Genomic DNA, 16,670 nt, shown 5'->3' with positions numbered 1-16,670 from the left:
TGATTAAAACAAATACAACTTCTTGGTGCATATTCTCAGTCATTAATTTCTCATCTTATTTTACTGTGAAAAGTTCGTATTAATCTTCGAATATTTAAATTTACAACAACTAAATATGCATAAATATTTATATAGAAACCAAGAAATTTATCGAATGTGGTATATAATTTATATAAATAAAATAAGAAAGGCCAAGAAAGACCTTGATTTTGCGGCAAAGATTATCCCGTAAACAATTACGCGTAATCGCAAATCCCGAATATGCAGTATCCAGGAGTCATCTTGCATCTGTTATGGCAAAACCCGCAGTGTCTCTTATCGAACGCGAGATTCACACATTCCCCTCTACAACACTCGTCCGTAAATTCGCATTTCTTCTTGCACGCTCCGCAGTTGTTTTTGTCGTACCACAGATCAATGCACTTGTTATTGCAACAAGTTGTGTTCCTTCCATTTCCAGAAATGAGATCACACTTTTCATTATCTTTCTTGCACTGATCAGCGGCCCTCAGCTTATTAGGCAAACCCTTTTGCTCGAGAAATCGGCTGACCTTTTTCGTGGAAACGTCCCGTTCCCTTTCGAGGAAATCCAGTCCCGACTGTCGTGAAATGTTGGAGTTTCGGGTGGTGGTGAGAATTAGGGTTACGGCCATGGTTATGGCTGCGAAACTTAATATTATCTTGATGATCACCTTCATGGTTTTGAAGGTGGAATAGGATCAATGGAGGTCTAATGGTGATTTTGAGTTTGATTTACTTTGTGGAGAAATGAAGAATTTGAGTAAATTAAGAGTTAATGGGACGCAATATTAGCACTGTGTGGAGGGAAAAGAGTTGACGCGGGAATTGTGGTATAGAAGCTAAAAAGGCTCTCGGGTTTCATTTAATAATTTGCAGGTGCATGGAGTGTGTTCTAAGAAGATTGAGTAAAAGCTAATGTGTTCTTTTAATCAAGTATATAGATATTTACCACAACCTTATAATTTCTTCAATTTTGAAGATGATTTGGCCTCTAATATCCGAGGTTCGAAGTTTGGGATGAGTCCGATAGCTTGTATCCCATCTGACATTCATATCGAGTTCGAAATTTAATGGTAAGAAAACCGTAGTTAAAAAAATTTAATTTTTCGATATTTCTTATCCTATTATATGTGATTGAATAATATTATTTATATTTTAACACAAAAAAGTTTGGTCTAAGAGAACCCGGAGATAGTACTTAAGATATAAACATGCATGCATGTTTGGTCGATCAAGTATTAAGCAAAAAATATCACCAAAGATTCAAATTATAATGAAATATTTGGGGCTCTTCATAATAGGGATTTTGAACCTTTCACCTTGGTGTAGGATTTGGATTATCTACTGTAGGATAAACACAACAGGTAGTGTTGTGCGGATTATCTACTGTAGGGTAAACTGTGGACGAGCGTCCGCGCTTTGTAAGCGTGGATTAAAGTAGTTTTGCAAAATAATTTTTTTTAAAATTATTTTTGAAATATTTTTTTATTTTTAAATTAATTATAAAAAAACCCATGAAAGTGTCATTGTTTTATATTAAATTTTTAATTAAAATTTTATATATTTTTTTAAAAAATTATATTAATTCGATTTCCAACCAAAATAACTGCTTTTTTCGGTTTGGTTCATTCCGCTTTGTAGTAAAATTCGGTGTATTCGATTTAGTTTGTCAATTTAGTTTGTCGATGATTCGATTTTATAAAGTTCGGTTCGATTTTAGTTGAATATTTACTCTAACTAACATGAGATGAAGTTAGCTCTATGTAATTTTGAATCATGTCTTCGAACGATTAAACTAAACTAATAAATCAAATATAATACGTCAAAAGAAAAAATTACACATATACCATACATGATATTCATATGTTAAGACACACACGCGTGTACTTCAGTCGTTGATATCCACCTAATGTACCTTGTCTCAAAATTTACGAAAAAACACACTTCAAGAGCAAGATAACGTAATGTCATTAAAAGGAAAATTTGCAAAAGCTTTTTACCTGAAGTCGCTGTTATGAATTAGCGACTTCACCGAGTAGGTCATCGGCTGTGAACTTGTACTTCACCACTCCATTCCCGCCATCCCCGTCTCTCTGCTTTCATTCATCTTCACTCTTCAGTGCCCGTGAGAGCGCGTGAGCTTGTGTGTTCAAGGGTTGAAGAGGAAGAAGAAGATGTTGTGGGTTGATAAGTATCGTCCCAAATCCCTTGACAAGGTTATAGTCCATGAAGAAATCGCACAAAACCTCAAGAAATTGGTAAGTTGTTGTTATGGATCAAGTTGGTTTTTTTTTTTTTTAAATATTTGATTTGAGAGAAAAATTGTGAAATTGATTTTTTTTGGGTGATTAAATTTGTCTGTTTGGGGTTAATTATAGGTGATGGAGCAAGATTGCCCCCATTTGCTGTTCTATGGACCTTCCGGGTCCGGTAAGAAGACACTTATCATGGCCCTTCTTAGACAAATGTTTGGTCCTAGCGCGGACAAGGTACAATTACGATGTTCATGGTTTCGGTGTAATTGTTTGTTCAATTGAATTTTGAAAATGAACAAAAAATGTTCTCAGTTTCAAGTTGCTTTTCCAGTGTTCGGTAGTTTAATTTGATTTATTTTTAATTTTTTGTCCCTGAGGCGAGAGAATTAAAATTTTGATGCGCTACTTATCCTCTACAATTGGAAGTTTAGTTGAATGGCAGTAACTTTATCTTGATAATTTTACATGTTGCCGTGCAGGTGAAAGTAGAGAACAAGAACTGGAAAGTTGATGTAAGTTTTTCCATCTCACTGTTGATATTATATGAATTGGTTTATAACTATTCCATTAAACACTCACATGCATGTGTAAATACTGCAGTTCCTTTTAGTTTTTGACTCTGGAGAATAAGGATATTTCTTTCCTCAAAAAACTATGGTTTTCTGAAAATAGGTGTTATTGGTCAAATGCTAAGGACCTCTTTGGAAATCTCTAGTCCAGCTACTTTTATGTGTCGTTGAAAGAAGCTGGCATACTTTGACTACTTTACCTAAGATTAGTTGGTTTCCGCATAGACTAACATGTTGCATAAGATGTTCCTGATATTAATTGTTACTAGTGTTCAGAAGAATTTTCAGTATTCGTAAAATCATAAAGATATTTCACTATACAATTTGAGTCAAATCAGGCTTGCAATTTACACATGTCGGGAAAGATTTAAAGACAATTCAATCTCAACCGGCTTTTAGAGTTCTCAAGTAGGCGCTTAGGCAATTGTTACTTTTAAATCATATTGGCGATAGATTATTAGTTTCGGAATGTAATCTCCCTTTAGTTTGAAAACTTGAGTGAGGGATATTAGAAGCATAGAGTGAGATAAGTTATTAAACCTTCTACCAGTAAGAAGATGCGGGAGGTTAGTACCATTGTTTGTAAGATCATTCATATTTTGGTTCAAGTTGTGATAGGATATGCAGAAGGCTAAAAAACCATGTGAATATTCTGAGCAATTCTCTGTTTACCATCTCCCTTGCATGTAACCAATGATGTCACTAGTTTTAGCACTTTTAGTTTGAATAATAGAATGAAAACTAAGCTGTCTCAATTGTTGGTATCACAATAAATTACTTCTGTTCATCTCTATTGATTTGCTGCCCTGAAAATTGATGATTTGTGCCCAGGCTGGAACCAGATCTATCGAAGTAGAGCTTACAACTTTGTCAAGCACACACCATGTGGAACTCAATCCCAGTGATGCAGGTTTTCAAGACCGATATGTAGTTCAAGAAATAATTAAGGAAATGGCCAAAAGTCGACCTATTGACACTAAAGGGAAAAAAGGTTTCAAAGGTAGTTCTTTTTATGTCAATTATGTCATTCTTGGAATAAGAGGACATTATCTATTCATTCATTCTATTGCTATTTCTAAATCGCTGTCCTTTGGATTTCTGGATTGATAGATTACAGTTATATAAAAAGTAAATTAAGTAAGTTCTTGGTTCTTGGATAACTTGAAAGGAAATTTATTGGCTTTGATTTCATAATATTTTATAAAATCTCTTTTGGTTGATGACAAGTTATGTTGAACTGTAGTTCTAGTGCTAAATGAGGTTGACAAACTCTCAAGAGAAGCCCAGCACTCTCTTCGAAGAACAATGGAGAAATATAGTGCATCTTGTAGACTAATTCTTTGCTGCAACAGTTCCTCCAAGGTTACTGAAGCTGTCCGCTCTCGTTGTTTGAATATGCGAATAAACGCTCCATCAGAAGGGGAGGTCGGTGACTCTTCAATGTTTTTATTTACTCCGTAAACAATAGCCTCATGAGGATCTTGCTATTTTCTCTATGATGTTGGAGTGAATTAAACTAAACATAGGAAGTATATTATGCATGTACTCTGATGTTTTTATTCTATGCTTAGTGAACAAGGGTTCAATGTTTTTAAATCTTTTTTTAGCACTTATATTGGATGTTTCTACTTTCTTGTGCTGATTTGAATAATTAAAGCTTCAGTTTTCTGTATGTTTTTTTCTCTCTTTTACCTGTCTAAAGAGACTGCTGTTAAGTTCTGTGGGACTTTTTTTTCTTTATATGGTTTCTACCATCATGATTTTTCTTCCCTCTGCAGTCATTATGGTGCTGCATGAGTCTCTTTGCTATCTGATTTTTTTTAAAATTATCATTATTTTCTGTCTGAAATTAGTTGAGCACTTTTTTAGCGAGTAAAAATGTCCTTGGTGTTTCTCATCATGTATGTTGTTTGAACTGTATTATGCTGTTCAGAGCAATTTTAAACATGATTTAGAGATTGATCACAACTATCATACAGGTAATATTCATCTTAAATATGGTCTACTATACATGTCAATTAATATTCTAAACAGTAGATCAGTTCCTCTAATTTTTCTCCTACATCTTGACCTTTTCTGTTATTTGCTTGTATTAACTAATTCATTTTTACCATCAGATTGTGAAGGTGTTGGAATTCATTGGCAAGAAAGAAGGGCTGCAACTGCCTTCAGGATTTGCTGATCGCATAGCCCAGCAATCTAATAGGAGTCTGAGGAGGGCAATATTGTTGTTTGAAACTTGTCGTGTCCAACAGTTAAGTTGCATTTTACTTTAATTCTGAATGCAGCTAGGTTAATAAGCTATTCTACATTAAGCATTAAAATTGTGGGTGTACACTTTTTTTTAAGGTACCCTTTCACAAACAATCAAGTGATACCCCCAATGGATTGGGAGGAATACGTTTCTGAAATAGCATCAAGCATATTCAAGGAGCAGAGTCCTAAACGGTTTGGCATTACATTTCTTAACTCAAGGATTTTTTTGTTTCTGGAACTGTGCTAATTTGGATCAACTTACGGCTTACTGTTTCTCTAACGATTTGTGGTCTAAATGTGTACTTAAACTTGTGATTTGACATTGTTCAAGTAAAAGATGAGTGGTGTCGATGACAAGGAAACATAAATTATGTCTCTAAGGGATGAACTTCATCTGTGTTGATTTATGTACACTGTAATATCCATGTTTACAGATAAAACTTCTGTTAAACTATGTGCTTAAGAGTGCTACCTTAGCATGGATTTTTATCATCACAATATTTGTGTTTCCTTTTTTGTATATATCTGACCCTCTGTCGTACGAGGTTCTTTCTGAATTTTGGGAGCCAAATGATTCTTGTGGTACATTTATAGTGGAAAAAACTAAACTAACTGCACTTAAGGAATGTGTTATCTGCGGACCATTGATTCGGTAAAGCGCAGGATTAGCTTAGTTGAACGAACTTAATGTAACTGCAGAAAAAACCTATACCATAATGAAGTAGCCCGGTTAATGCATTGATTCCTTTCCTGTCGCCAGTTTTGTGTGTTTGTGCTTTGGTGTTTTGGTTTACTGTTTATGTTCCGGCGATTATTTTTAATTTGAGTTACTTTTGTAGGTTGTTTGAGGTCCGAGGAAAGCTGTACGAACTGCTCATTAATTGCATTCCTCCAGAGATTATTTTAAAGGTTCTAATATTCTGCTTTCTTTATTACCTCTACCCCGAGTTGAACAACTCTACGAAGCATATTTGCAGTTACAATTTGAATATTTTTTATTTTTCTTCAGAGGTTGGTTTATGAACTGTTGAAGAAATTGGATTCTGAACTAAAGCATGAGATCTCTCATTGGGCTGCATATTATGTAAGTTAAAAGAGTCTTGTCCATGGTTTCTTGTGTCATTTGTCTAAAAATCTAATTCTCTTGCTCTGGACTATCAGGTTTGTCCATTTCTGTTTGGTTTAGCTTTTTTCCATAATTAAAAAGCATCTCAATTTTAGCTATTCTAGGGATGCTTCCCTGAAGTTATTTTGTCCTTGCTGGTTTAGTTCTTTTTGTTAAATTCTTCGTCAGAAAACTAATTTGGTAGTTTTTTTATAATTTTAGTGTTCGAGGCCGTAATTCCCAATTCTTGTGTTCGTTATCATATCCACATGTAGTACTTGTACTGCCAACAAAATCTAACTACCAGTGTTAAGTTCTAATGATTAAAATACTTCAACCATATTGAAAACAGGAGACTAAAATACCGTCTGTTAATGCATTTCATCAATGAATTTTTGTGCCTGATGATTAAGAGAAATAGTAGAATGTTGTAAAATTCTGTACCAGGAATTACTTGTTTATATATTTGAAGTAAACTTCTTATTCTCAGGAACACAGATTACGTCTTGGCCAGAAAGCAATATTTCATCTTGAAGGTATGTCGTGCGTTTATCTTCAGTAATATAAGAACGAATATTGCCATTTTGCTAATAGGTTAAAAATCTATAAAGCTCCATTTTTTCCTTGGTGAAGCAGCTTGCATATCAAATCTCTTACTACAGGATGCTTACCTAGCCAACGCTTCTTTACTTTATGATAATCTCCTTTATGAAACTGTACCTCAGTTGGCCATTATCCCTACATAACCTCTGATGTTATAATAAATCATCTAGTTGTGACAACGTGTTTATCAAAATCCAACCGAGCAGTTGCATCATTTGATTTTTAATGGAAGGATATCTTATCCTCCACACGTTTAATTCATGCTTATTGGTTACTTTCATTCCGTACCAACATACGGACTTGATCGGCTATAGCAATGTTAGGAATATAGAGATTAGCAGTTTCCCGCTGAAGCTAATGCTCGAAGCTTTTATGGCCAATTTTATGAGCATCTACAAAGGTTTTCTCTTATTTACTTGATTTATCTTGCAGCTTTTGTGGCCAAGTTTATGAGCATCTACAAAGGTTTCCTCATCGAGACGTTTGGTTGAACTTGAGAGACAAATGCATCGAGGTTTCTCTTGCGGCCTATTTCAACCTCACTTTGCGTCAAATTTGAGTTGCTTGCTTTTGGTCGAAGCTTTGCAGTTCTTGATCTTTGACAAACCCAATTCCAGAAATGTTTTAGTCGTATCTATTTTATTCTATATCTTTGACAAACCCACTTCCGGAAATATTTTAGTTGCATCTATTTTATTCTCAAACTCTTGCTTTCGCCAGTTTCACAATCTCTGGCACTGATTTTGGCTTCGTCCTCATCTCTTAACCCAATTTGAATGTTCAAAGCTCACTCAAAGTTTAAATTTGGAGGTTATAGAAGGATAAATAGAATATATGTATGTGTTTTAAATTTCATTTATAATAATTCTGAAAATTAAGTTTTATCAGCCTTGACGCATTTTTCAACAATCTGGAACGACCGAACGATGCATGTGGCCTTGAACAATTTACAATGATTAAGATTAACCAAGTGAAATGCTTGCAACAAACATAACGAAGATGCAGGATATGCTTGGTTCTTCCCAATAATTAATTTAACAAAGAAAGCTATGCTATCCCAGAGGCTAGAACTTACAAAATTGAGTAACCCATTGGCAAAAAGAATGAACAAATAGATCAAATACTTCCCAAAACTTGCATCTCACCATTCTCATCTATGATTGATACTCCACTATTTTCATCTTCAAAACACGGATGGAGCTAAGCATCTGACACCATGAAGCCAGATAACCAATTATGATAGATTTCTAGGTACAGCAACAGACTTAATCCCTTCTCTAGGGGTGATTGCCCGAAAAAAACGACCAGCCTTGTGAATCTTTAGCCTGACAGCAGGAACCTTTCGCGAAACAGCCTGCCATATCATCTGGACAGCATCATTTGCTTGTGATGGATACTGAAACTTATAAAAGTTTTCAACTTCTTGTAGCCTTCCCCACATTCTGGTCCAGTCCGCCTTGGTAATGTTCCTGACGAGGTTTAGTAGGAACTTTTCTTTGAGAGCATCAGATGTACGGACAAATACGCAGAATTCTGAATAGTCAAGAACATCTTCGTATGGAAGCTCAATTTCATCACTGATAATGACAGGTACACAGTGGCTAGCTATGGCATCAAATAGACGGTTTGATGATGGAGTGTCGCCTGCTATGTTGAGGCAGAATTTGGATGAGCGCATACCAGTGGAAGCTTGTTTGATACCATCTTTTTGAACACTTCCGAAGGCAAAATGCACATCCTTTTCATTTTTCAGCATGTAATACAATTCTTGACGAATTATCCCACCCTGAAAGTAGCCAAGAAAGTGTTTGTTCGATTAAAGAAATTCTGAAGCTAATTAGCTAACTGTTCCAAGAATGAGTAAAATATCAAACAAACTCGGAAATTTGCCACAAGCATAATCAAATTCTTAACACACAAAAAAAGGGCAATGTCATACTGCTCGATTTATTTTAAGACTGAAAATTAAAGTAACTACAAATAATGCCAGTTGATCTTGGCAGAAGGTTATGCATATTAGCCAAGACATATATGATAAAATATCTTCCAAACAAACAAGAACAGTTAAAAGAATGAACATCTTCTCCATCAGCGCCAAAAAAGAGGGGGGAAAAGATTCTTAATGTGTTTCATAGGGGAAAAAAGTGATACTCATCCTCAGCAAGAAAAAAAATCAAGCACCTTGATTCTCGACTAAAGTTTGTTGACTATGCCAACATGAAAATAGGGTAAATCATTCAAAATAAATTCCAGTCCTATCCTTTCAACTACATCACTATCACCGCGGTTGTAACTTAAATACCAAGCATGATTTGATAAACAAGACGACACCGCAAAAATCATAGCCTTAGTTTTTAATCAAACAAAGTTTAGCCTATCACCAAGAACTAAAATCTTATGGGACATAAGTTTTAAGAACCAGAAGCTGCATGTAAAATATACAAGTATTTTGCCTCATAAATACAAACATATATCTAAGTAACAAAGGTTTCTTACATCTTTTCGATAAATAGCCCCTTGGAAATAGAGCAACGTCTTGCGAGTATCAAAATCGGATGCATCATCTGTATAACTTCCAACAACATGCCTGTAAGGCGCAATTACGTCCTTCTCAACGTTAGCAATAGTTGGAGGATACCGTCCGAAATCTGAAAGAATAAATATTGCAGGCGAGAGCTTTGTTCTAGCATCTAAAAGGCTATTCGGATGGTGGGCAATAATTATATGATCATTTCCACCAGATCTTTTCCATTCATCCTGAGCCATCAAAAAAGTAACCAATTTCTCCTGTAATAAACTATTAGCACTCCTTTTCTGGTTTGGCTTCAGTTTTGAGTACCTATTATAGCAAATGGATGAAAAGAAGGGAACAAACACAACATCAGCTTCACTAGAATTATGTACTCTAATAGCAATGCGGCCTCCCAAATCTTTGGTGAATTCAGAGTTCAATAGGTCCAAAGTCAGCCAATATTCTATGCTATGCTGCAAATTCAATCCACCAGGGTAGTCAGGGACCTCGGAACGAACATCCGGCCAAACAATACCCCTTCCCCGGCCATTCCAACCCAACAGATTAAAATGGAACTCTGATGGCAAGTCATACATGAAAACCTTGAGAATATGCTCACTAGAATCACATTTTTTTGAATTGCTACTCAAGATCACAGCTTCTTTATTAATTGAAGCTCTGGTTGGTAGGTTGACGTCAATATTATTATTTTTTGCCATGGAAAGAAGCTTGGAATAGTCAATAGAATAAGCCCGGCCAGTCGACCTTAACACTAACAACCAAGATAATATGAACACTGCTGATGTTAATAAGAAAAAAAGGAACAAATATCTATGAGCAAAGAACCCCATTTTCGACATTCTATCCCCAATAAGTCTAAATTCATTAAAAGTTGGAGCAAGACCGAACCAAACTTCAAACACCGTTGCTCCCTCGATTCCTATGATTAAAAAGACTGGAAATTCAGAGAAAATCTACTCGTAGAAAAGGGAAAGAAATATGCTCAAACGCAGAACACTTCATCAAGAATCACATTGTAAATTATGTTGCATGCATTGAGACCAGATAACCCAACACAATAAAGAATCTGATATAACAAATCAGATATTCCTACATAAACAGTGATTCGGAGCAGAACAGAAAAGAGCTGATATTTAGCAAAAAGGGGGGTTCCTCGGATGTAAAATGCAACAAGCAACAAAACCCAGATGGCGTTTGGTTTCAAACAGTTAACCCAACGAAAACATTCAAGAAATAAGCTAGAGAGCAACATACATCTGGGAAACGGAAAAAGAATGGCAAGGAGATAGAAAAAGAAAAGGTCAAAGAAGGGGAAACGAGCCGAGCACCAAGAAAATCACAAAACTAGAAGAAGGGGGGGGGGGGGGGGGGGGGGTGTGAATGTTAATGAAAATGACCTCCAAATTCCAACCATGTGCGTCTTTCTTTGGTGATTTCGATTTTCCCTTGCTTTATTGAAAAAGATGATTCCTTATTTTCTTCCTTCAAGAAAAAAAAAAGTTTGATTCTTTTTACGCAGCGTGTGAATAGGGGGGTCTCGGAAGAAGCGGCCTCCCTTGCATTAAGCTTGTTTTCTACGAATTTAAGAAACACAATATAAATTTTAATATATTATTTTATTTTAATAAAAATCATGGAACAATTGCTTCAACACCTTCCCTAAAAATTTGGAAAAGCAATGAACTCATATTGTGAAATTAATAGTCATTTGAAACTCCATGCATTTTTTTTAAAAAAAAGCTCATATCAAGTGTATTTTGTGCGATATCTAAGCCACGAAAGCATCAAAATGTGTTTTAAAATATTGAAAATCATGTCAAAAATAGCTATTTTTCATTTGATTCGATATTTTTTTTAAAAAAAAAAATTCTACAAAGCTTTTGATACAAAAGAACATCCAGAGATGTAGATATCGCACCCAGAATACAGCAAGTTATCTATAAATAAATTTTTGAATCATCTTCGTGTGTAATGATATTTTTGTTGATTAATAAATCTAAACAATGATATTACAAACCCGGAAAATTCAATCATTATGATTGACACAAAATAAGTTTTATACTTGATCTGCAAGTCGAAAAAGTTCACGAAGTCCCAACGTGCAAATCTAGAATAACTTCCCAAAAAATGAGACTAAATCACGTCTAAATAAAGGCGAGACACGTCCGGAGAAGTTAGAACTGGAACAACATCTCGGAGGTGTATCCAAGAGCCTCAAGATGGCCAGCCATGGCTTTGTTCATTGGTGGAGGGCCACATCTAAGAACCTGCGGAATCAGAAAGTTAAACTTAGTTCTTGAATTTTCTTCCATCAGATTTGGTGGTTTATCTAAGATGGGAGAATTCCAAACCTGAATATCAGAGGCTGGTGCAGGGCAGTGACCTTGAATCATTTCCTTCGAGACGAACCCCACACCACCATTCCATTCTTCTGGAGGCTACATAAGTTCAAAAGCAACCAACAAATATAGCTAGTTAAATAGGTAACAACGCGTATCTTAGAGTACAAAACCAATATTTTAAGAAATGATATGCATGAAATTTGACAATTTTTTCATTTGAGAGAACAAAAATTCCCAAATCCTAAGCTTCTTTAATTATTTTCCAGAAAAACAGTAAATACCAAGAAGCTAAAATGAATCGAGGAAATGTCCAGTTTGATCACTCAATCGAATAAACCATGGAAATCCTATTGGAGGAAACAGCTTCCAGAGGAGAAATCATCACAAAATGGATTGCAACGGATTACATATGAAAGTATAAAGTGCTAACAACTCTTTATTCAGTTAGCTCTTGCAACTTTCTACAGCCAAACATGGAGTTGTTAACAAATGGCTTAGTTTGTTAGTGACTATAGTCACAAACAAGATGAAAGAAGTCACATCGAGAATCATAAATCAAATCCAAGTAGAAAATAAATATTCAAAATTCCTCAATAAATGGCGTAAAAGAAACATTCAATTTACCTGATTGAGGACATAGTAAACTTTGAACCTGTCATAATTTTTAGCGAGGCTATCCAACTCATCCTGCAACCAAGGAGCACAAAAAATACCCAATCAAACAAAAATTGAAATTCTTATACTTATTCCAACACTTAATACCACAAATCATAAACTCTACAAGTTTTCGTCTAGATACACACACCCCCCCTCAGGTTTGACAATTACAATTACATCTTAAAGGTTTGGTTAGCATCAGAATAAAAATGCCATGAAGGTTTAATTAGCATTGCTTTTACACCCTTTCCGGAAGGGGTCGGTAAATTTACAAACTTCACTTGCATGCAACATTCAAATGGACCAAGTGAATTGTGTATCACGAATTACCTTGAGCAAAATGTCATCGACGGTGACGTTAGCATAAATTAGATGCACCTTCGTTTTGTCGCTGGGGTTTTCAAGAATTGCTCGAGCAACCTAAACCAAAACAAATGAAAAAAAATAAGTTAAATTCCATATCATCTTTACATCTAAAGAAAGAAATAAAAGGAAGATTCTTAATACTGATTATTTTAACCTGGAACATTGGTGTAATTCCAGAGCCGCCAGCAAGCATTCCAAATGCTCTCACCTGTCCTGGTTTATAATTGAATCGACCCTATAAAAAAGAGCTTCTCAATTCAACAAGGAGGTTTGAAGCATGCATATGTCAAACCAATTGCACATATCTGGACAAAAAAAAGTAACCAAGACAATGTGATAAGAAAAGAAAGAAAGAACACAAGAATACATAAACTAAGCCTGTTGAATACCACAATTAGAAGTTAGCTACAGATTCATCAAATATAAAAAGGCTGTTGTGAATCTAAATTTAGTATCTCGCACACATAAAGCGTTCAATCTAGAGAAATGACTCAAATAAAATTGTAAACTATGTTATACGAAAAATACAGGGAGATGTGAAATTTCTTAAGACTTGCACAATCCCTGTACTGCAACAACTAAGACTTTCATTCATGATATAAAACCAACAAACTTTTTTTTCTTTAATTTTCATTTCATTCTTAGAAGATTTAGCGTTGCCTCTTAGGATTAAAAAGGTCTCTTGATAAAGAATGTACCTTTGGTCCTTTCACAGAGAGATAATCACCTTCACGCATTTCTCGGAAATGGTGTGACATTCTTCCTTGCGGGTACATCTTAACAAATATAAAAAAAACTAGTGAGCCAGCAGAAATATTGCGATGGTATCATATATCAGCATCCGAGGAAAATGAAAGAATGGCAAAAAAATATTGAATCCACCTTTATAACTAACTCAAAGTATCCAACATCAGAATCCAAAGTCGTCGGAGTGTATGGCTTGATGACCTCTTCACCTTGACTATCCTTTCCCCTATAACAAAAATAGGACATAAATTTGAATGCATAAAAATTACCAAATCAATTTTGCTTCTTGTTCTAGTTCTAGTTCTAATTAATAAAGATAGAACTCACGCGCCAAAAATACATAATAAAACATAATAATTTGATAAAATGATCATTTATTTAGATTTTGCTACAAGATACCTGCAGCTGATGTGTTTTCCAATGGGAAGGCCCATGATAGACGAGGGCGAAGGAAGGGCAAATTTGAACGTCGCCACATTATGGCTGATTTGTGTTTTCTCGACAAGCTTAAACTCCTTGAAATTATCAGGATCCAAGCATACTGCCACGCACAAAGATACCAAGTCAAAATCAAGACAAATATGCAGACAAATCTCATCTTCATTCAAATATGTTCCCTATCATCCTAAAGAAGTTTTAGGATATTCAAATTGACAAATATAAATTATCAATAATCGAACACCCCAAAACCCCAAATAATGGAGGAGATGGTGCATTTACAGACTTTTGGAATTTTTAGAAGCCAATAGTCCCAATATTTAAATGTTGGAGACAGCAATCAAAGAATATAATTCAACATCCAAGATCTAAACGTGGAGCTCCGGAAATGAGCACCCATACCATGTAAGGTTCAAGTTAGAATCCGAATACAGGGCTACAAAACCACAAGCACCCAAAAAAATCCAGACGATGGGAGATTATGCTATACCTTAACGAGTAGCGTGTCCATAACTGGGAAAAATTGAATTCTTAGGCTAAATGAAGATCAAACAAATCAAATGGTATGCTTAGCCCCGAGCAAGCTATCGGACTTGAAGTAACCAGGAAAAATCATAAATAAAACACAAAAATGTACATATAGGTTCTATCGCCATATAAATCATCCAACCTTTTGGCTCCTTGGGGGATAACAAGAAATATGCAACCCCAACAGCAACTAGACCAACAGCGACACCAACACACAATTGGCCTTCAGATGTTGCCAGGAAATCCATGGCCCCAAACGATTAGAATACCTAAAATTTTCAGACAGGTAAGCAATTCACCCAATAAATATAATCTTCATTCAAGAAACGTAAATCCCATCACATATATATAGCAGCAAAAACTAGAGAAAATATGAAACGGGTTGGTGATAAATTTGCAAATAAGATCCCAAAAACTGACTTATTCCATGAAAACGACAGCTTATTTCAGACCAAAAATCGGAATCTTGATTAAACTACACCTTATACTACCACGAAAGAAACGGATAAATAAAATTAGTGAATGCAAATGGGCGAGACTTTTTGGAATTGCGCTATCGATATGGGGGTTAGAGAGAAATGACGTAAAGAAATTAACCGCTACCTACCCACCCCGCCTTCAGTTCTCCTCCCCTCCCCTCCCACCAACCTTGAACTTTGCAGTGCGGAAAATTAAAAAAAATCTGACTTGCCCACAGTTTTCTTCTCTTAAAGAAAACAAAGTGCTTTTTTCTATTGACTAATTTAATAAAAAGACTATTATATTATATTCTATTTTCTTGATATAATAAGCAATGAATATTGGAATAATTGCATTAATCTATGTTACATATCAAGTTTTGCTTCTCTTATGACGTAGTCAATCTTTAGTTTTTGGATCATCAACGTATATGTCAATTTTCATAAAAATGTGAAAACTCACATGATCTAATGATATTAGAATAGGAAAAAATACTTCTGATGTATTATAGACTAACCCGAATAATTGCTAGATGAAAATTTGTCATTTTTACTAATTGAGAGGTGTTCATGAAAATATAAATTATACGTAAAATATAATTTCAAAAATTTTCAATTGTATAGGATAACAATACAAACGAGCGAAGTTGTCAATTTTTATATATTAATATTCATATTTCGGTTGTATCTACGTTTTGTTTATACCATAGGAACTTTAGGTCTAATTCACTTCCATTTTTCTTTGTATTTTTTCAATTTTATATATATTATTTACATGGGTATGTCAAACTGCACGCCATAGTATTGGAATTGATTTTTTTAAAAATAAAATGAGAAATTTTCAACATGTTCTTATTTTATATTATATTTATAAATTCAACAATATATATATGTGTGTGTGTGTGTGTGTGTGTAAGTGAAGATTTTAAAATATCTTTTAAAACTAAATATTTGATATTTGTAGTGTCATTTTCTTAAACCACCCGTTAAGATTTTTATAGTCAAATATAAAGAATAAAATTATAGTCAAATATAAAGAATTGCAAGACTGTAAAATGAAATGTCTGCCTTTTAATTATTTTGACTAACATATAAAGAATTGCAAGCTCAAGTTCCGAGGAAAATCCAGAGTTTTCCAAATATAAACTTTAGCAAATTATGATAAATTTTAAATGTTTAATATATACATCAATATTTCATTTATATTTATCTTTTTGCACGATGAATTTTTTTCAACTCAAAGTACTTAATAAAAATAATGTTTTTTCTACCACTTAAAATAATTTTTATAGCGTTCCTCATTCTGGCCATCAATGAAAGCTAAAAACTAGTTCAAACCGGCCCGAAACTGGTCCATCTATACTGNTAGTAGCCCAATATGATCATATGGTTGGGTATATGCTTCTATAGGAGTAAAACACAAACCAACTCCCTTCTTATTTACCACCCCGACATATGGGGTGAACCAGATAAAAATAAGAAGCCCAAGGTGAAGAGGCTCGTTGGTCTCACACAATTTGGCCTGAACCTCCTATTCAACTTTATTTTGTATTCCCCTCCACCTCTGCTAGATTCATTCCTTGGAAATGTTAATTTTGTTTTGATAGTAACACGAAAATCGACATTATTCATTTTTTCTTTAGTGAACAATAATTATTTTTCACGTATCAAATCGAATACGAGACTCGCAAAAAATTTTGTGATTTGGTTTTATCTCAACAAATTCCAAGTTTATGAGTCAGATAAACAAAATTCCAAGCTTATGAGTTAGATAAACAAAATTTCAAGGCTC

The 16,670-nt window shown here is 34.6% G+C and overlaps 4 protein-coding genes across 10 annotated transcripts; 1 reads left to right on the top strand and 3 right to left on the bottom strand.

Annotated features, from left to right (window-relative positions):
• Positions 1-236: 236 nt before the first annotated feature.
• LOC140991348 (stigma-specific STIG1-like protein 1) lies at positions 237-698 on the bottom strand. The gene has a single exon (XM_073461261.1). The coding sequence runs from the start codon at positions 696-698 to the stop codon at positions 237-239; it is 462 nt and encodes a 153-aa protein (XP_073317362.1).
• A 1,317-nt stretch (positions 699-2,015) lies between these two features.
• Positions 2,016-7,571, top strand: LOC140990814 (replication factor C subunit 3). Its single transcript, XM_073460631.1, has 11 exons — positions 2,016-2,279; positions 2,400-2,510; positions 2,756-2,788; positions 3,677-3,845; positions 4,089-4,270; positions 4,963-5,099; positions 5,195-5,293; positions 5,941-6,010; positions 6,111-6,185; positions 6,697-6,742; positions 7,242-7,571. Exons 1-11 carry the CDS (start codon positions 2,196-2,198, stop codon positions 7,298-7,300), a joined length of 1,065 nt encoding a protein of 354 aa, XP_073316732.1. The 5' UTR covers positions 2,016-2,195; the 3' UTR covers positions 7,301-7,571.
• On the bottom strand, positions 7,336-10,894 carry LOC140990813 (probable arabinosyltransferase ARAD1). Its single transcript, XM_073460630.1, has 2 exons — positions 9,306-10,894; positions 7,336-8,595 (listed from the first exon to the last, which is right to left on the bottom strand). Exons 1-2 carry the CDS (start codon positions 10,179-10,181, stop codon positions 8,044-8,046), a joined length of 1,428 nt encoding a protein of 475 aa, XP_073316731.1. The 5' UTR covers positions 10,182-10,894; the 3' UTR covers positions 7,336-8,043.
• A 409-nt stretch (positions 10,895-11,303) lies between these two features.
• Positions 11,304-15,128, bottom strand: LOC140990815 (NADH--cytochrome b5 reductase 1-like). Of its 7 annotated transcripts, none has more exons than XM_073460636.1 (10): positions 15,028-15,128; positions 14,563-14,689; positions 13,854-13,995; positions 13,590-13,680; positions 13,406-13,483; positions 12,862-12,942; positions 12,672-12,761; positions 12,309-12,371; positions 11,694-11,780; positions 11,304-11,609 (listed from the first exon to the last, which is right to left on the bottom strand). In XM_073460636.1, exons 2-10 carry the CDS (start codon positions 14,666-14,668, stop codon positions 11,517-11,519), a joined length of 831 nt encoding a protein of 276 aa, XP_073316737.1. In that variant the 5' UTR covers positions 14,669-14,689; positions 15,028-15,128; the 3' UTR covers positions 11,304-11,516. The 7 variants fall into 7 exon arrangements, with proteins under 7 accessions (XP_073316737.1, XP_073316735.1, XP_073316734.1 ...); XM_073460634.1 differs by having other exon boundaries at positions 15,032-15,128; XM_073460633.1 differs by having other exon boundaries at positions 14,960-15,084.
• Positions 15,129-16,670: the final 1,542 nt, after the last annotated feature.

Source organism: Primulina huaijiensis, chromosome 13 (genome assembly GCF_012295235.1).
Source record: "Primulina huaijiensis isolate GDHJ02 chromosome 13, ASM1229523v2, whole genome shotgun sequence".
Classification (NCBI taxonomy): domain Eukaryota; kingdom Viridiplantae; phylum Streptophyta; class Magnoliopsida; order Lamiales; family Gesneriaceae; genus Primulina; species Primulina huaijiensis.
This window is presented reverse-complemented; position numbering and strand designations above follow the sequence as displayed.